This window comes from Anopheles gambiae, chromosome X (genome assembly GCF_943734735.2).
Source record: "Anopheles gambiae chromosome X, idAnoGambNW_F1_1, whole genome shotgun sequence".
Classification (NCBI taxonomy): domain Eukaryota; kingdom Metazoa; phylum Arthropoda; class Insecta; order Diptera; family Culicidae; genus Anopheles; species Anopheles gambiae.
This window is the reverse complement of record NC_064600.1, coordinates 4,371,966-4,394,949: the sequence shown is the minus strand read 5'-3', so window position 1 is coordinate 4,394,949 and position 22,984 is coordinate 4,371,966. Positions and strand designations below refer to the sequence as shown.

Here is a 22,984-nt window from a genome sequence, read left to right as displayed (position 1 = left end):
CAATCCAGCTATTTAGTTACCGTTAGTGCCGCACCGCAACGGAGGAGTGCGTGGAGAAGGCAGCAGATAGCAGGGAGGAAGCGAAAGGACGGTGTCCGTTCCGCGAAACAGGCCGCGAAGCGGCGACGAACCTGCCTCTTCCGCTCTAATGGAGGACGCTCGGGACACTCTGCGAGGAGTCGGCGGCGGCGGCGGCGGCGGCGGTGTGTGTGTGCTGGCACTACCCTAAATAGGATTATGCAAACACTGGCGAATTGCGCGAAGGCATCGCGCGCGCTCGAAACCGGCCTGCCTGCCTGTCTTGCCTGGCAGTCCCTTCCGCTTCCCGCGGCGTTGCTCGGCCGAAGAGCTCGGGTCCGGCACGGTCCTGCGTGTGCGCCCGCGCTCAGTTCGATCCCGAAGATAGGCCCGATAGTACGTCGCCAAGGCACTGCTGTGCTTACCTGCGCCCTTGTGCATGGTTGTGGGTGTCCCCGGTGGTGGTGGTGTTGGTGGTAGTGGTGTCTGTCCCGCAATCCGGTCGACAACGCGGATGGATCTCGCACCGCCCGTAATCGCTGTGCAGTGTCTTTCCGGGGCTGTGGCCATCGTACGGAAGTGTCCCGCGGTTGTGATTGCCGATCTCGAGATCAGTGCGCCAGTGAGACAGCAGCCGTGCTAGAATTTGCTGTGCGTACCCTGATCCCCCGCCTGAAAAAAAAAAAAACTCGAGCAATTAGTTAGTGCCCCATTTGTGGAGCGGACTACCCGCCCGAAGTGCAGCCAGTCGGTCGCAAACGGGGGAACGGGGAAAAAAGAGGAATTACATCAGGGTCGCAGCTTTCCACGAACGGCTAGCACAATGAAGCCCAAACCGCGACGGTGGTACCGCTGGTAGGAGGTGGGCTAGTTGAGGGTGGTGGTGGCGGTGGTGGTGACGCGAGTGAAGGCGCGCAGCTGTGAAACGAGGCTTCAGAGTGGACGACTCTGCAAGGTTGTTTATAGTCACACACAGGGCAGGCTAAAAATCGATGACGATTAGTGCCAGAAAGGGGGTACGGGAAGACTGATACTGATAGAGAACGGCAGAAGAAGAAGAAGAAGAAGAAGGAGACCAACACAGCTATAGTGTCACCTCGCGCACACACACACACACACACACATCCACATTATACCACAATCATTACTATCGCAGAATAGCGCTGGGTGCATCTGTTGTGCGTCGTTCCGAGTGTGCTTGGGTGGCTGTGCCTAGGCGCCTCTTCAAAAATTGCGCGACAAGATCCCGGACCGGATCACGACGGGGGTGACGAAAGCCTGGAGCCTGGTAGTGGTGGTGGGGGTCGCGGTGGTGTTGGTGGTGGTGGTGGTCGTGGTGCCTGACCAGCAGGACGGATCGATTGAGCGCGGCAAAGGGAAGCGACGGACGGCGATGGCGAGCAGGGCAGCGGTGGTGCTCGGTTTGGTACTGGCCAGCCTGCGACCGCTGGCAGTGGAGGGAAAAATTTACAGGTAAGTGCGTTTCACAGGTTCCACGCGAGCTGGTGGTCGAATTGTGTCGCGGCGGTGACTTGTAGTGATTGCGGCAGAGCCGCAGTGGCCTGTTCATTTGGTGGCGAGCAAACAGAAGGCACTAATCGGACTGGAAGTAGGTCAGCTGCGCAGTTGACGTGCGATATGAAGATATGTGATATGTGCCTTGCTGGATAGCAGTAAGCAGATTGCAAGGATAGCATCCTTGGAAGGGGTGAAGTGATCAGTCTGCATCTCCAATAAAGCCTAAAATCACCTCAATCAACCAAGAAGCTCAACTCGATGCAATCAAACTCCGACATATCCGACATGTCCAGCAATCAGATACATCTGGATGTGCTAAACATTTCTTCCAGTAGTGCTGAACAGAGGGGTTTTGTTGCTCATTTTTTCGTTCCAGAAACTACTCCGACATCGGTGAACTGTCCAAGAATCATGCCAGCCTGTCGCTGTCCGATATACTGCCAACACACCAGAAAACATACGACAAAAACCGTGCACCTAAGCTGCTAGGTCAACCGACAGTCGTCTACTTCCATGTCACTGTCCTATCGATCGACTCCATCAACGAGGAGTCCATGGTAAGCGGCATTACCACTACCACTACTACTGTTGCCATGTGTTGCAGCATAATGCTTCTTGCTCGGGTCTTTGCTTTATTTTGCTCACGACCACTTCCTCTCTTTGTTTCTCTCTTTGCTTCTCTCTCTCTCTCTCTCTCTTCTGCTATGTGTCATAGACGTACGTGGCGGACATCTTTTTGGCACAAAGCTGGCGCGATCCGCGCCTACGGCTACCAGAAAACATGAGCGAAGAGTACCGGATACTGGACGTCGACTGGCTGCACAGTATCTGGCGGCCGGACTGCTTCTTCAAGAACGCCAAAAAGGTGACGTTTCACGAGATGAGCATACCGAACCACTACCTCTGGCTGTACCACGACAAGACGCTGCTGTACATGTCCAAGCTGACGCTCGTCCTGTCCTGTGCGATGAAGTTCGAGTCGTACCCGCACGACACGCAGATCTGCTCGATGATGATCGAAAGTTGTAAGTATGGGCAGTACCAGGGGAAGGGATGCAGGGTTGTATGGAAGAAGTTACAAAGGAAGAAGTTGGCGGAAGAGTTGCCCGAGGTTTGGTTTTTTGGTGGTGTTTGGCCCGTGGAATCCGTGGAAGCGTGTAGCTGAATGTCGTGCAGGCGGAGCATTTGGAGGTGAGAGATCTGGCTTTGGAATGTAAGGTGTTGTGTGTTATTAGTAGATACTGCTATGAATACTTCAGCTCCAGCAATCCCTATCGGTAGTGTTACTGTACCCGGCTGGTAAGAGTTGTTCGGTAGCTTGCTAGACAATTTCGCAAAGGTTCTACGCTCTGCCTCCAAAACCTGGGGACGACCTCCAATAGTCCGTTTTTATTCGCAACGATGTACCAGGTATGCATTCTACAAGCTCAGGTGTGCAGGCAGAGTTCTACACCGCAACGCATCTATTTTGTTTTTGTTGTAGCCAGTGCCCAATCAACGATTCAGCCGCCTCAGCTCGATCAGAAACATCATCACCGAGTAGCTCGTCTTCAGCATGCTGGCGAACGTTTGCCACGACACCTCGACGATGTCGCTGCCGCGCAAGGACAGGCTGCGCTGCGTCGCGAGCAGTATGATGCTGAGGGTGGTCCGGAACTCGCGCAAGGCAGCCGGCTGCTCCCTCCCGTACTGCAGCCAGTCGGACCATTTATCGTTGTACAGCGTCCAGCCGATCCGCTTGTTCTAACGTGGGAATGGGAAAGGAGATACAGAAAGAAAGGGTCACACACAGGATTTGATAGGCGTCCGTCGTCGTGCTAGGTACGCACCGTTGCCTGCAGGTCTTCAACGAGCTTGCAGCAGTAGTACCACTCGAAGACGAGCAGCACTGAGAAGATTGACACGCAGACCGACACAAAGTTGAGCCCGTAGTACGAGATGAAGAAGGCGTCGATGGCGAGCGAGAGCAGCGCGGTGTAGTACTGCACAGTGATGGAGAAGCTGTGCACCCGGTTCACCTCCCGCACCTGTCTGGGGAAAGCAAAATGGTTGTAGCGCGAGTTTATCGCCAAATCTCCACTCGCGCAACGTACTTCAGGACCACACAATGCTCGCGGACGCAACTGCCCAGCTCGCGGTTGAACTGCTGCCAGAGGAGTGGCGACTCCTGCGCACCGGCAGCCTGAACGTGGCGCTCCACTCGCTCCAGCAGCCCGTCAAACGCAAATTCCACCAGCAGCAGCTCGGCGTGCAGCACGGTCAGCATCGTGTGTATGCTGACGAAGGTCGCAATGAACGCGCCGAGCCCGTTGAACGTCATCGGGCGCATGATGAGGTGCAGCGTCCAGGTGAGCGGCCGGTTCGTCGCCAGCAGGTAGTCCGGCATGCGGAATATCTCCTGCCAGTGCAGACCGCTCGCCTCGTACACGACGAAGTTGAGCACGCCGTACACCATCAGCGCCAGCATCAGCACGTTGTTGGTGCGGAAGGCCTGCTGCCGCAGTGCGTGCGCTCGCGGGTGGCCCCGCAGAAACCGCTGCTCGTTGAGGTGGCGCTGGATCGGCTGCAGCTGGGCGTAGCTGCGAAGTAGCAGCATGTACCGCGCCACTATGCTGGTGAGGGCGAACTGGCCGCACAGCAGGCTGATGGCGAGCGGCTTGTTGTGCTCGATGTACGCCACCGCCCAGGTACGCCACAGCCAGATGATGGCCTGCGTCGGCAGCAGCAGCTGGTAGAGCAGAAAGAGGGCGCGCAGCCAGAGCCGTTCAGTTTGCAGCTGCACACCTGCGTCGGGTGAGTGAAGAAGAATTGAATGTGAAGACACGCAGCAGGCTGGGAAGGCGTACGGGCTAACCGTGCAGGATGAACTGGTACTTGAGCAGCACGAAGAAGTCACTGTCCAGCTGGAGGTCCAGAATGGGGGACAGCTTCTGTCGGACGTACTTCCAGAGCGTCATCTTCTTGTCGACGGACGGCACCGAGCGGCGTCCTTGCACTACTGACGCAGCGGCAGTGCCATTGCTGAGATCTTATATCGAGAAGACCCCCCCCCCCAGACTTGTGCAGGATTAATAATGCAGGGTAGCAAAGTTTTTGGAAGAAAAGTTGAGCGCAGCTAATGTCCTTAATTGTAGGGCTTTCGAGTTTGTTTGTATACTTCATGATACAATGTGTTCAAACATGGCGAAGAAAGTTTCTTTTCACAGCGATTAGATATGTTTAGAAAAAAAAAGTTTGTTGCTAGGTTCTTCCAGAAGATCTACCAGTACATTATTTCGAGTCGCTACTCAATACAGTCCAATGTACATTCTGGCATAGTAACTTCCAGGGACGGTTGCGGTTGAGGTGTTGGTGTTAGAATTGAAGAGAAACTATGTTATTAATTATTCAATTCTATTACTCATCAATTAAAAGCTCGCACGTACGCTGCTGCAAGTCTCATTCCCCTTCATTAGCATGGAAGATTTTGACAGCGAAGAAGTACTCCCGCCTCGTTCAGCGTGATTTATGGACCTGCCTCTCGCCCAAGGTCCTGGTAATGATGGTCAATCTAGGACATGATTTTTATGAAGCAACCGTGGCTCGTTGCTGCATTTGACAACACACGCGCCTGGCTCGCAATGAATATTCAATTCGGAGCGTAGGATAAAAACAAAACTATAGGGACAAGATAAATCAACGCGACATTTTGCTTGCCATTGATCGATGGATGGACGGGTGCTGGGCGCTGGGATGAAGGTGAAAATGTTTTGCTTGCAACTCATTTCCTTCTATATGCCCGATCACCATCAGGGGTTTTCACCCGGCAAGCAGTCTTTGCAATAAAGTCTTTAATTTATAATGCAACCGAGCGCGATGAGACCGAAGCGAATCGATCCCAGGCAAGGCAATTAATTGGCCCGCCCGCGCGCGAACCGACTGCTTTTTAATTGTCGGGCAAATGGGCCACGGGTGCGCGCCGGCCGGAGGCGCGCTTGAATAATGCAGTCGTAAAAGTGTTAGCAAGTGGGACGGTGTACCGCGAAGATGGATTCATTTCCTGCCCGCTTAAGTACCCTGTGTGGATGAGTAGGTTTGATTCTTTGTTGCTGCCATGCCACGGCGGTCCAACTGTGGCACACACACACATGGGTAAACGGATTCGCGTCTGGTTGTTTGATTTATTAAAATTAATAAACGTACTTCCAGCCGGCCAAGGAAGATCACTGGTGCATTTGGTGCTAGCAGAGGGTTTTTTTTTAATGCGCTGGAATGTAACCTTGGCAAAGGGCTGCCCGGAATGTGCGTCCGAGTGGCTAGGCGTCGGGCGGGGCATTTTGGGAAACAAAGTTACAGCCGTAAATTCGTGCAAAATAGCGGCATTGCGGCCCTGTCTAGACGGGGCTGAAGTGCACTCAATGCAATAGTTAAAGATTGGTGCCGTGACCAGGATGTGAGTAGCGACAAATCGTGCACCGAAAGCGTATCACATTCATTCGGGTGGAATGAAGCTTAGCAAACTAGCAGCCAGCATTTGCCACTGTTACCGTTGATGGGGGCGTCCAGCACGACGCACTGATCGCGAAGAGTTCGGTGCTCGGTGATGACAGTGGCACGATTTTGGCGTTTTGCGTCTTACGCATCCAACCCGCAGCAGCGGTAGCGGCATTAGCGATGGGTTTTTTTTTTGCGATTTGTTGATGGTGGTCACGCACCTGCCACGGTGACCTGATTCGCCTGCCGAGCGGGATGTGGGCAAGGATGGCCGCCACAAACGGCCGTCGTTGGTGGTTTTGGGGTGGTTGACGCAAAGGTTGTAATGAAGGACCTTGCCCAGGCGCGAGCGGAAGATTTAAAGGCATGGCGGCGAGTCGTGACGGTGAAGCTGCTAGTCTTAAAAAGCTGGAGTTTGATGGTATAGGTTTAGTTGAAGTGTGGTGTGTTCGCAGGAAACTACAAAGCCTATAAAAATTTAAACTCGACCTTTACTACACAATAAAGCTGTATAAAAAGTAAGGATATATAAAAACTAAATACAAGATATTGTAATAATAAAAAAAAAACAAAAATAAAGTATATTGTTGAAAAACGGGCAATGAATACAGTAAAGATTGGAAATAAAATGCATTTTGTACAGTGGGGGAAATTAGGTTAAGCGTACCTTTAATTGTCAGCCAATTTGGTGTTTGGTTGAACACCCTACACCTTCAGAATTGCATGAATATACACTTCAGATTAAAACTTTACAATTGTAACACTTAAACGTAAACTTGATATAACGGTAACACTGTAATTGTTGCTATGCTAATGACATAACTATTTTTATCATATAAAACACATATTTGCTCAAAACGTAAGCACAACTCATTGAACAAAGACAAAATTAAATCTACTGTTTGATTGTTTCAACTAACTTTGATTGATTTATTGTGCGCTTCAAGGCAGTAATGACTGTTTAAGATGCATTTTTAATACGTCTATACACAATAAACTATCCGTTAGACTGATGAATGTTAACTGGTATGACTTGTAAAAAAGGATTTATCCTACTTATGCCTTAATACCATACTTATGTCTTAATAAGCCAGCCATTGGTGCATTAGTTCCCGAACGGAACGTATGTCAACGCTAGTTAAGCCGAATACAAATATTTAAAGGCCGTGCTACATCGATCGTACTCCGTAGTGTAATTTCATTTTTCACTAGCGCAGCTGGCGGCGGCTGGCCGAAGCATTTTGCCAAACAATTTGAAACCACTTCAAACAATATGTTATTTTCCTGTATTTTTTGCTCAAATCGGACAAGAAAAGTTTTGTAAAAGGTAAACACACATGTTCTGCACGCATTGCATCCATTTTCATAACAAAAAACGATGGAAAAACTACTAAGTTTTGAAATCCGGCACAACCATTCCCTCGATGACCAAAAAAAGCTTCCACCAGCCGCCGCCAGATGCGCTAGTGAATATTGAAATTACACTAGCGAGTACGGACAGTGTCCCCCGGCCTTAACACTGGAACTACCAAGCGTTTTATGCGTTTATTACAAAATTACTAGTAACTGTTTAATAAAACATTTCAATGAGCTGCACTTAGTTTTAACGTATGTTGAATAGTATTTCGTAGTATACTTAAATCAATTGTACACATCAACCATACAAATTTATTGATTATTTTGTATCATTTGATTCAATGGTCAAACAGGATTTTGAAACTAAATTTGCTAAAAGCGTACATTATGTAAGCGCACTGCATACCTTCAGGCGCTTATCATGCCCATCGAGCGGCAAGCGTTACTTGTACCGTGTTTTTTACAACTGTTTTTGTGCTTCGTTAACACAATTAATTGTTTCATTATTCAACTTCATTTCTGGGGATAGTAATAAATGCATCGGCAAGAGACGCTTTACGCTGTCTCAAGCTCACACAAAATAAGGAAACAAATGATGTAATACCTATCGCCTTCTTCTTGTGAAACGCGCCAGGGATGGTAATTTAGCTGTTAAACTTTCGAAACAAAGACTTGTTAATGCCACCCGTCCATTTTTTCCGTACTACAACCTGTGCTGGTCGGTAAATTATTGAGCGTCGTAAATATAATTTACAGTACGTACCTAAACTTTACAGTGTAGAACCGTCCCGCTGCTGCACTGCTGCCGTGAGTCCAGCCAAGATGGAGGGGAAGCTGCATCGAACTCCCTCCATCGCGCAGCGCCCGAACCAATCACAGCCAATCGGACGCGGGGAACGCAGCACCAAGCACGGTTCGTGCCGGGTGAGCGCCTACCGAGCAGACCAATCCGGGAGAAGTCGTCCGCCGATGTGTCGCCGCGATTCGGCACGGAGAAGTCGCGCACAGCCATCGCCGGCCGCTCGCTCTCTCGCTCGCACTCTCTTTGATATTTTCACACACACTCTCTCTCTCTCTCTCTCTGTCGCTTGCATTTCGATGCAGTCGCAGCCGAATGAAAATTCCTCACCTCCCCCCCCCTAAGGGACACTCATTTTCCTTTATCTGGCTGATGCGAGGCGTGCATCTCGCTTTCCCACGCAGCGCGTCCCGGTCGCTCACGCTCTCGCATCGCGCCGTTTGCGCACGCCGTGATTGCGCCGCTGCGAGTGCCGCTGCGAGTGCCGGCCGGTTGCCGAGAGCGAAGGATACGGGTGGGATGTCGCACCGCTCGGCAGTTCAGTTCAATCTGTGTCCGACGACGGTGCGGTTCGTAGCGGTGAAGCCGTGAAACCGTGTTTTTCGACTGCTTTGGTGGCGTACTGGCTACTTCCTATGCGCCTTGGTGCACCCATCCGGCCACCTTTCCTCGCTGTTTTACGTGTGTGTGTGTGCGTGCGCGCGTGTGTGGTGCGAGAAGGCTTGTTTGTGCAGTGCAGCAACAGTGTCTGCAAACCGGTGACGTTACAGCAAAAAGGAAGTCCTTAATTCGTTGGAATCCCTCGATTCCTTCTCCGCGTGTTGCTCGAGCGTGAGTGTGCGTGCATTGTAGGTGTGTGTGTGTGTGTGCATTGTGTTTGTTTTGGTTAGTTGTACCGTCTGTGGTGTTGTTTTTCGCATAGAATCGGTTCAGATCGTTTGGCTGCAGAGCGTGCAGACGAGCTCTGCAAGAACCTCTACAATCAACACGACGCTACGCTACTATCAACAGATCAGTTGGGGGACATTGATTGGGGGGGTAGGAAGCGTCTTTTAGCCCGCTGGAACGGAGCATCGGGAAGACCCGAATGCCGTCGGCGGGGTCTCTTGAGATGTGCTCGAGATATCCGATCTCAGCGGGCGACGTCTGACGTACATACTTCTAGCCAGTTTAGATTGCATATGGCTGCCATTGCAAGAATACGCCTCCCTCCCCGCCAGTAAAAGCAGGAAAGCGAACGAGACTTTTGAATAATTTATGCCGAAACGTCAGGAAATTGATGGTGTCCAGGCCTAGGTCACTGGGCAACCTTCGCCAGCAAGCGCTAGGCTTTGGTTGGCGTCGGTAGCCTCCAGCAGCTTTTGGCTCTTGTCCAGGCCTGCACCAGCCGTAGAAGCTGCTGCACATCTATCGTAGGCTTTTTGTTTTTTTGTTTGTTTCCGTCTCTTTAGCTCCAGCTCCAACTCCTCCATCTCCTCCCCCTCCCCCCCAAACGAGGGCGGCGTCCGAGTGGAGTTCCGCGTGCAGCGCCCCACGCGGCAAGGGGACGTATCCGCGTGTCTGTGCCCTTCTCCGTGTGTTTCCGTGTGTGTGTGTGTGTGAGTGCGTGTGTGTGTGAAAATGCAACCAGCAACGGCCGCCCTGCTCTTGACACTAGCGCTCGCCGGTGAGGCGTGGGCCGCCCACCGCAACCAGTACCTGCGCAGCTTCCCGGTCCACTCGGTGAACGATCCGTGCTACGACGAGGACCGCCCGCGCCGCTGCATGCCGGACTTTGTGAACGCCGCGTTCGGCGTACCGATCGAGGCGTCCTCGACCTGCGGCCAGGGCAAACCGGCCCGCTTCTGCGATCTGCGCGACCCGTCGGACGGGCAGCCGCCGGGCGGGTCGCCCGGGGGCCGCTCGGGCCCGCTCGAGTCGACCTGCGAGATCTGCGACGAGACGGACGCGACGAAGCGCTACCCGGCGCTCGCCCTCACCGACGTGCACAACTCGAACAACGTGACCTGCTGGCGGTCCGAGCCGCGGTCCGGCACGGTCGACGCCGGCCCAGACAACGTGACGCTGACGCTGTCGCTCGGCAAGAAGTTCGAGCTGACGTACGTCAGCCTCATGTTCTGCCCGCACGCGATCCGGCCCGACTCGATGGCGATCTACAAGAGTGCGGACTACGGCAAGAACTGGCTGCCGTTCCAGTTCTACTCCTCCCAGTGCCGGAAGCTGTACGGCCGGCCGACCAAGGCGACGATCTCGCCGAGCAACGAGCAGGAGGCGCGCTGCGTCGACCACAACCGCTACAGCGTGGACGGCGTGCAGGGGTCGCGCATCGCGTTCAGCACGCTCGAGGGCCGCCCGTCCGCGCCCGACTTTGACAACTCGGTCATCCTGCAGGACTGGGTGACGGCGACCGACATTCGCGTCATCTTCCACCGGCTGCAGCCGGCTAGTGGTGGCGGCGGTGGTTCCGCCTCGCACGCCAAATCGCAATCAACCGAGCTGCTCGGGGGCGGCAAGTTCGGCGGCCTGCCGAAGAAGGCGTCCGATTTTCTGCTGCACGGCGGCGGTGGCGGTGGGCGCGACAGCCCGGTCGGGTCGGGCGTGTTTACGTACGCACTGTCCGACTTTGCCGTCGGCGGCCGGTGCAAGTGCAACGGGCACGCGTCCCGGTGCGTGAAGGGCGCGGACGGGAAGCTCGAGTGCGACTGCAAGCACAACACCGCCGGCCGGGACTGCGAGCGCTGCAAGCCGTTCTACTTCGATCGGCCGTGGGGCCGCGGCACCATGCGGGACGCGAACGAATGCAAAGGTAGGTGCAAGCGCTAAGAAGAAAAAAAAAGCAATAAAAATGGGGGATGGGGGAGTGGGGGGGGGGGGGGGGGGGGAAACAAAGGGAAAAAAACGGGAGTCTGAGCTAGCTCGGTACAGCCGACGGACAAAAGGCCTTACACAACAAGGCTCACTGTACGGCGGCTGCTTCGGTTGGCCGTGGGAGAGCAAAGTTTCAATTTCTCCTTGAAGGCACCTATACCCTGCCATGCTTTTTTTTTTGGAGATGTCAGGAAGAAGAACAAAACAAAACAAAAAAAAAACAACAAACCCCTGCGCTCACCTTTCTGGCAGGTTGAACTTTGCCGGAATGTCACGTTGCGCTGCTCGGGAAAGATGAATTTTGTTTGCTTCTTGCCTAACCTTTTGCAACCGTAAAGGACACACACACACACTGAATGCACCGAAGTTGCGATAACGAAAAGGGAGCTAGAGGAAGGGGTAGAAGAAGAAAAGAGAAGCCCAAAAACACAGCACAAAGAAGCGCAGACGTCGGACGCGAGCTTACAGGACGCGGCAACCTGCGGGCGAAATGGGCGAAACAAGTTCGTCGTCTACTTTCAGGGTTTTCTTCTTCTTCCTCTTCTTCTTTTTTGGAAGTCGCCTGTTTGGCACACCCTGTCCTAGGATAAATATTTATGGTTGGGTGTGTTATTTTCCTCTTTTGAGCAGCCCGTTCTGTTTTCCCACCACGGCACCCCCGCGGAGGACCTATTTCGCCCCGTGCAGTTCTGCAGCAGTGCCGAGCAGCAGCCCGAGTGGCAGCGACGATATGACTCTTCATCATCATAGAACTTGATTAGTTCCACTCTCTCTCTCTATCTCTGCCTCGTTGAGCGTAATTGAAAGTAAGACGCATCGCTTGGAGTTGGAGATTTCCGGAAGTTGTTGTTTTTTCGCCCCCACTGGGCATCAAAACTTTGAGAGAACCTGCGACAGCTCTACCTGCTGAAGCGTTGCTGAGATAAACATCCATCTCAACACACACACACACACACACGCTGACTTTACAGTAATCGATATGATCCTAACAAAAAAAACCTTGGCGAAGAAGTCCAGCACACTGGCTGCCAGAAATCGATGCTCTAGCGGGCCGGAATAAATGGGCTGATACCGGTACGTGTCCCGGGGTCACTTGCGGTCCCATTGTGTCTGTGATTTCGCTGCCTTACCCCATAACCCGCTGCGTCCGCCATGTGTTCCGGGGTTTGCCTCTCTCACACACACACACACACTGTCACTTCCGGCCAGCGCTCGACCCAATAAAACGGGACAGGAACAGCAGGCAGGAAGGCTGTGTTGTTTTTTGCAGCCCCTTTTATCCCGAAATGAACCAACGAAACGCAACAAAAAAAAAGGAAAAGGAAAAGGGATTAATGTCCTCAGCAGCAGTCGGCTCTACTGCGGCTCTGACCATTGCGGCTGGGTGTGTCGGCGTGGGTGGCCACAACAGGCAGGGAGTCGACCCTGCCGACAGCTCCTTCCACACGCGTGCACGGACGGGCTGCACGTGATGGGCAGAAAACCCCCGTTGGCCCCTAACTCCCGTTCCCGTTTTGCATTCCCGTTCGCCCTGTCGCAGCACTTTGGGATGCTGCGAGATAGAGGTTTTAGTGGTGGCGTGAGTTTATAGTACCTAGTTTGGTGTTTGGAGCTGAGCTACTTGTTGACGGTAGCACACTAATTGCTGACAGTTTGACAGACAGGATGGACTACTGCTCACTGTGGTTACTCTCAGTGCGAGTACGTCAATGTTGCAACATTCAGTTGACATTACTTCTAACTCTCAGCAATCATAGTTGAGACTACATATTTTTGTCTGTTCAGTGCAAAACGGGAACTTTTTGCACAATTCTGAACAACACACACACACACACATGCACACAAGGTTTACCGCACTGTGTTTGTTGCAGAAGCGCACTCATCCTCTCAGGCCCCTTGAGGCTGCCAAGATGGATGTGTTTTGTTTTGCAGTGCAGGGAAGGGAAACAACAAAAAAACCCCTCCCTTCCTACTTTTCTGCTTGTGGGTATTGCTGGCTTCATTTCTATTTTGCCGTGTGTGTGTGTGTGTGTGTGTGTGTGCTTCCTCCCTGCGCTCGGTGCTGCTCCCCGGTCTCACTGCTCAACACGCGCATCGGCCCAGGGCACGAACGCTTCCCGGTAATCCCGCGTAAGCCACCAGGGTCCTTGAGCTGGTGCCCGGGGGCTGCAACAGGGCTGCATCTGCCTCGAGAGAGGACGCTCCCTCCCTCCGTTTCTCACTCTCTCTCTTTATCTCTCCATCTCTTTCTGCCGCTTTCTTTTGTCCTCCTGTGGCGGGGTGATGTCTTTATCGTCCGAGCCACGGGTTTTTGCAGATTAGAGATATCCTTGTTGTATTTCCACAGCCACGCAGACCGTGGGCCGTGGGTTTGATTTTTCGTGGTCCTCGAGTCCATCTCTGTGTGTGTGTGCGCGCCTGTTTTCAGTTTATTTGTTTCACTGGGTAGCCCAACCAGTCAATAGCCTAGCGTGTGCGTTTGCTCTCACTGCCGTTCCCTCGTTCGTTCGGGGTTTCGGTCCTCTCGACAGGGTGAAAAAAAAAAAAAAAACATCCAGCACAAGGGACCGCAGCTGTTTCTACCGACTCGTGGCTCGTTTGCTCGTTTGCTTCGGCGCTCGGAGAAATTGAGGAAGCCATTCGGGCTTAATGGGCTGCATTTATATTCATTAACCTTAGCTGCGTTGCAAAGGATGGAGCGCAGCTCTCCCCCCGTACAAACCGGTGCCGGTGTAGTGCATCCTGCACGGCAGGCTCTCCCGCTGGGTGGAGCGCACGGTGCGAAGAATTCGAATGCTTACCTCAGGCTCTTCTTTTTTCGTTTTCAATGTGCAAATGGGGAAGGGTGTTTGGGTCGTTTCTCTCCTGGCCAGAATCTTGCACCCTAACGACTCTCCACTTGTCACTTGTCTCCACTTGGCGGGCAGACGTCCCGAGAAGGTTGAGTCTATGCATGGGTAAAGGTCACCACTCTGCCGCTCCCTGTGGGAAGCGATATCGGTGAACTTTGAGGAAGGCATGGTCGAGGCTCAACTTTTATTGGATGTAGTGCGGAAGGTACGGCTCACCCTTTAACTACCTTGATTTGTGGTCATTTCGGCTCCGACTCCGATTCCGAGCTGTCAAAGTGCTATGGTAGCTGGGTCTAATGAAGTGCCTTTCCGTTTCCCCCCCCTTTCCATTGCCACGAGTGCCCAACTTCCGTCCTGGAGGAGTGGTTCAAGTGGTTCGATTCGCCAAAAAAAAAAGGGTCGTCTCGGCACAGCGAGCGCTGAAGTAGGCAATCCGAGCGGCACACGTGAAGTGGTCGCTTTGTTGCGAGCTACTCAGGCCTAATCGGAACAAATCTGCAAATGCGTTCCAATGCAGGAAAGTATCGCCGAAATCTTTCTTTGTTTGCAGGCCCGACTGCTCGTTCTGCTGCGTACTTCATTACGGAAATTCAATTTAACGGTGCCCTTGTGCACAGTGATTTAGGGGTTAGTTTGCTCTGCTGCTCTTGCAGCTCATTGATATTCGAGATGCAGACGTATCTCCGCTGTTTGTCCAGTGTGGCACCGTGCGATGGCCCATGGTTCGGGTTTGTTGCGTAGTGTCGAGAAATCTGTGTAAATCTATGACCCCCTCCCAAAAGGTGAAGAATACACCTCACCCAGATTAGATAACGGGCTGATAACTAGGGAGGGGAAGGAGTCATCCAACAACACCTATCGATGCCGGAAGTATTTGACTGAGTCATTCGGAAATCGGTCGTCCCCCCCCCCCCGCTTGCGGAAGGAGAGGGCGTGCATCACACGCCACAACGGAGTGGAATGAATGATTTCTGTTCAAGTGAATGTGCCTCTTTTTTCGGACGAAAGCAAAACCTGGTGACACCGGTAGATAAGAGGTCCGTGCAGTGTAAACAGACTAGGCTTCCAACTAGACGAGCGTGTTCGTGAGAATGGGGGGGGGAGGGGGGGGGTAATCTTGCGTCAACGCGGCCTCGGCAAACACGGCAAAACCGACTGCTTACGACAGGCGAGGCTACGCGCGTTGGAGCTGATCCACCACCGTAGAAACCACGACCGCGACCGCCAACTGCCGGCGCCCCTGGTCGGGCAAAACTTACATGCAAAACTTTTCGTATTAAATCTCACATTCACAGGGCGGGCAGCCTCCGCGTCTGTTGCGCATAGTTGGCTCTCCTTCTTTCTCTCCCCCTCTCTCTATTTCCCTCGAACGGTTGCTCTGGGCTTCCTTCAAGGGTTTGCGCCTTGCTGTTTCTATCTTCTTACGGCCGTCTTGCCGGTGCGCCTGTCTGACATACGCACTCGCAGGTTGATGATGAGGTTCTAAGCGCGCTCACTGCCAGCACGCTTCCAATCTTTGCCACGGGTGGAAAACGGGAGGACATATTGAGAAATTAAAAATGTTGGGAAAAATAATTTCAGTACATTTTTGTACCCAATTTGTGGACTTGTTGCATTTTTTTTTTTTTTTTTTTTTTTTTTTTTTTTTTTTTTTTTAGAGACTTTCAGACGATTGGCCCCAGTCGCTTCTTTACAGGGATTCCCACGATTTATTGGTCAGTTCCCATGATTTTTTGGTGGGTTCCCATCAATTTTTGGTGGGTTCCCATAGATTTTTGGTTCGTTCTCATAATTTATTGCTATTTTCCAATTTGATATCAATACAATTGGACCAACAAATTCTGGCAAACGGCAAAAAAAAAAATCGTTGGAACCCACCAGAAATTGATGGGATTCAGCCAATAAATGATGCGAAACCCTGTAATTTCTGGAGTCGACCTTCAAGGTTTGAAATGCAAAATGTTGTGTTTTGCTTTTAGAGTTGAATACTTGCAGTTCAAGAGTCTAAAGGCTACATTTTGCGGCTACATGTTTTACTTAAAGTGCAGTATCAAATCAAACACTTGAATAACTTGAATTACTCCAAAAAATAATACGTAGAAGAAATTATGGATGCTTAAATTCAAGTCGATAGGAATACATTTTTAAAATGATTTTGTTTGATTTTCATTTGCAAAACGCTGTAGCTGCCGAAGGGTCTACGGTGTTTGCTTTACAACACTTGTTTTGAATAAAAAGTAGAGGCTCATCCATAAAATACGTCTTCTTAATATAATCGTTTTATGTTTTTATGTTTGAAAGGTTATTACAATCGTTGTTGATAAATTGTGTCCCTAACTCATCTGTTTTTGTCTCTCTTTGACAGTGTGTTACTGTTTTCGCCATTAAGGCACCTTTTTTAGACATTGTGTCAAACATCTTGGCTAAAAGGCACGCATTTTTGCCTCGTTGTCATACATTTGCGTCCCTACGGCAGTTATGACTGAATGTCAAATGCTTTGTTTACAAAGTGTACCGTAATTACTTAAATATTCTGTTTTAAAATTAGTCAACATACCTCAGATAATTATTCATTACATTGGTAGAACTAAATTGATTAGGATTGCTATGTTTGTTTATAAAATGTTCACAGCGTTTTAAAAAGTGCAGTTTGGAAAATGACGCAAAATACAAATTGAAATGTTTTTTTTTGTTTGTGACGGAAAACATGAACTACGTCCAGCGTTTGCCCGCTGTGCAGCGTTGCACAGAAACCGTAGAATCGCGCGAATGTCCCCCGGTCGGTGTGCCGTCTGCTCGCAGGCATTCTTGCGGCCGGCAACTTCTGCCTTTGCTGGGCCGTTATTTACACTTTTCCCCACACATTAACATTAATAATGCTTGTTCGGTTGCCCGGAAAGCGGACCTCCATTCCGTGAAGCAGACATTGAAACAAAAAAAAAAAAAAAAAAACGAAACGTGTGACCGCGGAATGAACGTAAACCTGCGCCAAAAAGGATAGCTCCCCGTCAGTAATAAATTGCACCTTGACGACGCACGAAAGAGTAAAGTATAGAGGAGGAAGAGGAAGAAAAAAGAAAAACAAACCCTCCGCTTCAGGAAAAAAAGAAAGAAAGAAAAAAAAACAGTGCGATACAAAATTCCGCAAATTTTAGCATAATTTTGTTCGAATCGCTTCTCTTTTTGTTTTACTTTGTGTTTGCTCCGCACTCCGCGCGGTGATGTATGGCAGGGGGCCTGTTTCTCGGGCTGTTTGTTTTGGAAGGGGGGATTTCCCCCCCCCCCCCCAGAAAGAGGCTGCTGTGGCTGCTGCTGCTTAAAGGTTGCTCCTAATTAAACACCTTGTGCTATGGCCCGAAACCCGAACCCGCCAAAGTTTGGCCCGATTTTTGGGAGGCGCGCGCGCCCCCCGAATGAAGCTGTGTCATGAATAATCAGGTGAAAATAATTAATTGCTAACCCGAAAAGATGGAGCAAAAGAAGCACACAGAGAGAGAGCGAGAGATGAACAGGCAGGAGGAAGACAGAAATGCACATCGGACGCAAGTTTTGGCAAATTTTAACTTTTCACCACCGAAAGCTTTTGTTGCAAGATGTGTTTAACTTTCGATGCTAGATAAAACATGCTTTCGGCACTGGTGCCCGGAAGAATCTTCACATCATGGGACATCATGGGACAGCTTGGTGCCCCTTCCCAGCACCCCAAAAAGTCAACCGCTGGGCAGGCACTTGCTTTGCGGAGGTATGATTTACTGCTTCCAGCAAACAAAACTTATGGCACTGCTCCCGGATGACGCACGGCCCACCGTGGCCCTACCTGGCTCACCGCGGGCGCAAGGAAGCGGCCGTGTCCGGGTGAGAGTGTACCACCCGCGGGAGTAGCGGGCGCTGACTGACAGTTAAATTAGATCCCGAGGGCGGCTCGAGGGCCCCGCGGGTCCGCTTCTGTTCGACAGGCGATGTCCGAGCGAGCGATCGGGACCAGCGATAATCAAGCCCGGTGAGAGAGCGCGGGGGACCCTGCGGGCAGCTTAAGCCGGACATTTGCGTGACCTCGTAAAGCATGCCATCCCCCCCTCCCCCCTCCACGAGACAGTTTATCGACGATTGAGATGATACCCGATACCCCGCATGGCCGGCGGGCGACCAGATTTCGGCAGATCGCTGGAGCGCGCGGCTGTCAAACCGGGCAGAAAACCGTCGGAGCAGGGATGCTCGCAGCAGGGAACATGATACCGGCCGCCGGGGCCGGAGCGGAGGAAACGCGCTCAAAACGTAGGGGGGGGGGGAAGGGGAGGCACAATGGGCGGGCTTAGCCGGGGCGATCGGCGCGACTAAATGTGCCAGCAAAGCGATCGTGTCTCGGCACGGGGCCTCAGCTGATGGGTGTGTTTGCCGGATCTAATTTGGGGCACCGAAACTCACCTCGGGAGAGTTTCTCCGTCACAAACGAGCGAGAGAAGGGAGGGGGGAAGGGGGTACGGTGTGGACCACAAGCAGAGATGTTGGAAGATTTGCGGTACAATTAAAATGGACCGAATAGCACCTTCCTGCGCCATCATCGTTCGCGTGCTTCGCGCAGGCCGGTAGCGGTGGGGGGGGGGGGGGGGGGGCAAGGAAGGCCAGGGGGGGGGGAGGGGGTGCAAGATTTTCTGGACGACAAGTTTGCATAGTGATGTGTGTGTGTGTGGTTTTTGTGGCATTTTTTGCCCGCTTCGCTGTCCTCTTATGGCAAGTTATCGCGAACTCCAAAAATCCCAAATTCCCAATTTCCACTGGAAGGTGGCGGGGCTTCCCGAACGTCGCTTCCCACCGCGCCTGATATGCATCGAAAATTGAGCCAGGTAATGCTGGAATGACGGGCGTTGCGCCAAACGTCGCCACACGCGTGAGTGAGATCTGCGAAGGGAGGGAAGTCATTGGGAAAAAGGCAGAAACAACCCGGGCGGAGGATGTTTATAAATGCTCGGCGGGATAGTGTTACGTCGTTCCAGTGTGTGTATGGGGCAAGCGGTGGAAGGAAGCAACGCAAAACCGTTTGACCGTTTGCCTAATTGGATTTGATTTAACGAGCTCGCAGGCTGGCAGGCGTCTTCAAATTTGCTTTGAATTTCGAGTTTTCGCGCATTCGGAGCATCGAAGCGAGGGGCAAACCAGCCGGGCAGCTCTGGTTTTGCGACACAGGAGAGGCACAATAAACGGCTAAACGGCCAAAAACGGGGGAAAAGGAAGAAAAGAAGACGCAACCTGCCGCAAGAATGTGGAGGCCAGCGGTGTCAGAATGCCTGCCCCTAATGAAGTCGCCCGTGTCCGGCGTCGTCCAGGTGATATATATCTCGCCGTGAAGCTAGAATCTATTGGAATCCGATTCGATTTTCAGGCCGTTAATTGGCAGGATTGTGCCAGCGGCGGACCAGCAGCGAACGAGCTGGCATTGAATGTGCGTGTGTGCCTACGGTTAATCTATCATCGTTCTGTGCCGATGCTAAATTGGAATTGGTGGGCCCGTTTCCCACGGCGGTTAAATGGTAGTTTTTTTTTGCTCGCTACCTGCTACCAGTCACTAGCCAAAACACCCCAAAAACACGCACACACCACTTTGATTGACGTGTGTGGAAAGGGGGGGGGGACAAGGGACAAGGTTTATTTGTTTAAAATCTGGCCGAACGACCAGCCGAAGAAACCGGGCTCCTGTGCGGTATTGGTCGTGGAAGCAAAGAAGAAGAAGAAGAAGAAGAAAACGCCAAGCAATTAAAATACAGCGCGACCAGCGTCAGCTCCGAGAGCGGCCGCGCGCTCCAGCGCCCATTTGTGTCCAATCAAGCTCGAAGGTTAGCGACACCCGAGCCCTGCCGGGATCTTCTTTCCCCCCCCCAGCCCTCCTCTCCTGCTTCCACACATAAAAAAGCGGAGGAATTTCAATAAAATTGTGTTTGAAAATATTTAATTTGTAATTAAAATCAATCGAGAAGCGCGCGCGTCGGAATCGAATTTCGCTCCGCTCTCGTTTGTGTGTTTTACGTGGCTTTTTTTTTTAAACGTTGGTTGTGCTGAGTGAACGCCGAAACGCTCGAGTAGCTCGATATGGATGGTTTTTGGGAAAGCACAGCCCATCCCCACTCCGCAACGCCCGTGCACTTCCGAGCGAGATTTAATTAGCTACTGTCACTTCACATTTGTTCGATGCTTCAGTTGCGCTGGCGGGGCTGGGCGAACGGACGAGCGACAGACGCTGGCGGTTCAGGTGTGGCCGCGGCGTACGACAGCTCAAACTTGACAGTTTCAATATTGCTCCTGGGGGCTGAGCTCCGCAAACCGGCCGGTCGGAAGGAAGGAATGGTGCAGGGAGCAGCGAGCAGCGAGAAATTGAAATAACACGTGTTTTCGTCTGCTGGTTTGTTGGATTTGGTTTTTGTTTGTTTGTTTGCGTTTTAGAGCACATTATTTTGGGGGGTGGCGCTTAAGGTGCCTGCAAACGGTAGCATTATTGGCGGTTGATTCGATCCTCGGAAAATGCTAATTTGCGGCTAGCGTCTTTAAACGAAAATGTAAACAAAAGCAGCAACTTTACACAACGAAGGAGAGGTGTGTTGTCTTTGAAATGGATAACGAGCTTCGAATTGGAACAAAAACGAGCTAAAAACAACACTCAAACTGCTCGACTGCACGCAATGTTGCAGCAAGTGTAGTGACGGGTTCTTAGAACAGATTAGAGCCTAATGGAAGCAACATTCCTTCAGCCACAATTTTTTGGTTTATGTGTGTAGATCCTCGATCCTTTCGATGAGCCTCAAATTAATTTCTGTGCTCCACCATCCACTTTGCACTGCTCGTCGAGCAGCAGCTTGTATCTTTTCCCCCATTTTTTATATCTTTATTTTGTTTTTATACCTTGCAAACTAGTAAGAGAGAGAGAGCAAAAAATTCCTTTCCCAACGATGATTCGGAAAGAAATCGATCGGACTATCATCGCCTATCTTGCCCATCTTGGTAGCCCAAAGGCAGCCGAAAAAGCGCAAAACCGAGCCACACTCGAACGCTCCCAAACCACATCAGCCGGCGCTATAGAGCTCGCACTTTGTTTTTACCTCCGTTGGAGCGTTTGAGCTGGTTTGCTACTGAGCCTGCTGGAAGAGGGCAGCAAAACAAGCCTGTGCGCTGCAATGGGCCACTCGTGCACTCGTACACCGAAAGGCCGATTTAATTTAATGGGCGCGAGAAAACGTGCCTATCCAGCAGGCAATTTAACGTTTGCGAGCGATTGCTTGGGTACGGTAGCTGAAGCGGCATTTTTTTTTCTGATCCTGCCTGTTTCTGATGTAGACTGGACTTGGGTCGTATTTTTTTTTTCTTATTGGTTTTTGGTTTGCTACCGTTTCTAGCGCAACGTTTCAAAGGCAGTGGTCGTGTAGCAGGGTGCTTTATCACTGCCGAGTAGTGCGTGCTGTGCGTTGAAAAGAACAAGTGAAAAGACACTTGCTGGTAAACGGCTACGAGCTGTACTAGGTGTCTGTTGCTATATTTGCTCGATGAAGGGTTTCTCGCCTATACACAAATATCACTATCCTTATAATTGCACAGGTGGTCCCGTAGGTACGCTATTAATGTGGACCGAGAAGAAACTGCGCATCCCTAATTTCCGCGTAAATCACGCAGTTCCGAAATCCGAAATTTAGCTAATTTTCATGTGATGTTGCATGGTATGAGTGATTTTATCCATCTTATTGATTATTTGATGTAACTCTGACTGAAGATCACAACTTTGAACCTTTTTGAATGATTTTTAAAATCCTATCATTATTTACAATTGATGTGTCACATCAGTACAATTTGCTCGACGAACTGTCAAATTTAGCGTTTAATCTCCGAAACTGATTTTTAATCTCGGAGACTGACTGTACTCTTTGTTTCATTCTTTATATCGGTGGATCGTGCTTCTCTATTTCGGCTTGATCATTAAACACATCATCACACGGTTTATAATATATCGGTCTCTGCTCGTGTTCACAGGCTCTATTACTTCTATTTTTAACCATTACCATTATGCTGATGTATTAGTCCTGAAGGTCGTATTAAATACTTCACCCTTAGCTTAACCTAGACCGTACAGAGGTGTCGCAGATAAAACAGATAAAAGTACATGCTGCCCATTGGTTAGCCTCTATTGCGTCGAGTTGCAAGTCATCTCTACGCCCTCTACCTACACTATCCACGTAAAAACCTTACGCGAGCGCTAATTTAACAAGACCGCTACCTGTTGGCCCGACTAACACTGCCGAGTTTGATAAAGCGATCCGAGTGTGCTGCCCCCCGAGGTGCACGTAAACACGTCGAAAGGTCAAACATCGTACAGGTATGCCGGTCGAGCTGTGCTAACACCACACGAACACATCCGCCCATACAAAGATCTCTCTCTCTCACCCTAGCGTACCGGTATTTCCCACCTGGTGCTGGCGACGGTAGTATTTTTTTTTGTTTTTGCTCTCTGGGGAAATTTTTGGCACGCTTCTCCGCACACCCTGCACACGGCGTCGTCGCGCGCAGAGTGAAGGTTGAGCGGTAGGGCTATTTTGAGCGGCCCCCGGTCGGTGTGGGGCGGCGTCAGTGTGCAACCCGTGGGCTTTGGGTTTTGCCTGGGATCGCCATCCGTGTGAGCGCTTCCGGTTGTGGGCCATCGAAAAGTCGTCGCATTTTGCCGCCCATCCAACCGTGTCCGGCTGCCCAGGTGTCGATGATACCACCACCCTGGCAACACTGTGCACACGGTCGGATGTCAAAAATTTGCAACCCAAATATCGGCTCCGTTCCACCAGGCTGATCAAGCCCCCTCACCCTTCGCGGGCACTAGCCGGACGGTGTATGAGCGTCCGAGGCTCTCGCCTGTGCAGCTAGCATTGTTGAAGGGGGAGGGGGCAGGAGGACGTGACACCGTGCAAAAGCGACAGTGTCCCAATCAGCTAACACTTTTCCTTTTTGCTTGGACCCGTCTCAGGAATGGGTGGCAGACGCGCCCCCCCCGTTACCCGTTCGAATGCCAAATGTTGCGCGGGAGTAGTCAGTGATGTCATCAACAGCAATGTGTGTGCTTGTACTTCAGGGT

At 51.3% G+C, this 22,984-nt stretch overlaps 3 protein-coding genes across 8 annotated transcripts in view; 2 read left to right on the top strand and 1 right to left on the bottom strand.

The window, feature by feature from the left end:
- Positions 1-393: 393 nt before the first annotated feature.
- On the top strand, positions 394-3,730 carry LOC11175937 (glycine receptor subunit alpha-2). Of its 2 annotated transcripts, XR_009765796.1 has the most exons (4): positions 394-1,491; positions 1,913-2,093; positions 2,252-2,946; positions 3,020-3,730. XR_009765796.1 is itself a non-coding variant. In XM_061653741.1 (3 exons), exons 1-3 carry the CDS (start codon positions 1,412-1,414, stop codon positions 2,699-2,701), a joined length of 711 nt encoding a protein of 236 aa, XP_061509725.1. In that variant the 5' UTR covers positions 394-1,411; the 3' UTR covers positions 2,702-3,730. The 2 variants fall into 2 exon arrangements, 1 of the variants encoding a protein (XP_061509725.1); XM_061653741.1 differs by having other exon boundaries at positions 2,252-3,730.
- LOC1272036 (uncharacterized) lies at positions 3,031-4,493 on the bottom strand. The gene is made up of 4 exons (XM_061653725.1): positions 4,391-4,493; positions 3,630-4,320; positions 3,366-3,567; positions 3,031-3,279 (listed from the first exon to the last, which is right to left on the bottom strand). Exons 1-4 carry the CDS (start codon positions 4,491-4,493, stop codon positions 3,031-3,033), a joined length of 1,245 nt encoding a protein of 414 aa, XP_061509709.1.
- A 4,190-nt stretch (positions 4,494-8,683) lies between these two features.
- Positions 8,684-22,984, top strand: part of LOC1272037 (netrin-B) — a 56,554-nt gene continuing 42,253 nt past the window's right edge. The window contains exons 1-2 of one of the 5 annotated variants that reach the window (XM_061646841.1): positions 8,684-8,995; positions 9,616-10,970. In XM_061646841.1, coding sequence (XP_061502825.1) covers positions 9,785-10,970 — 1,186 coding nt within the window. In that variant the 5' untranslated portion in view covers positions 8,684-8,995; positions 9,616-9,784. Of the gene's footprint in view, positions 9,050-9,615; positions 10,971-22,984 lie in introns of all 5 variants that reach the window. The other 4 variants (XM_061646858.1, XM_061646851.1, XM_061646838.1 and 1 more) reach the window with 4 other exon arrangements.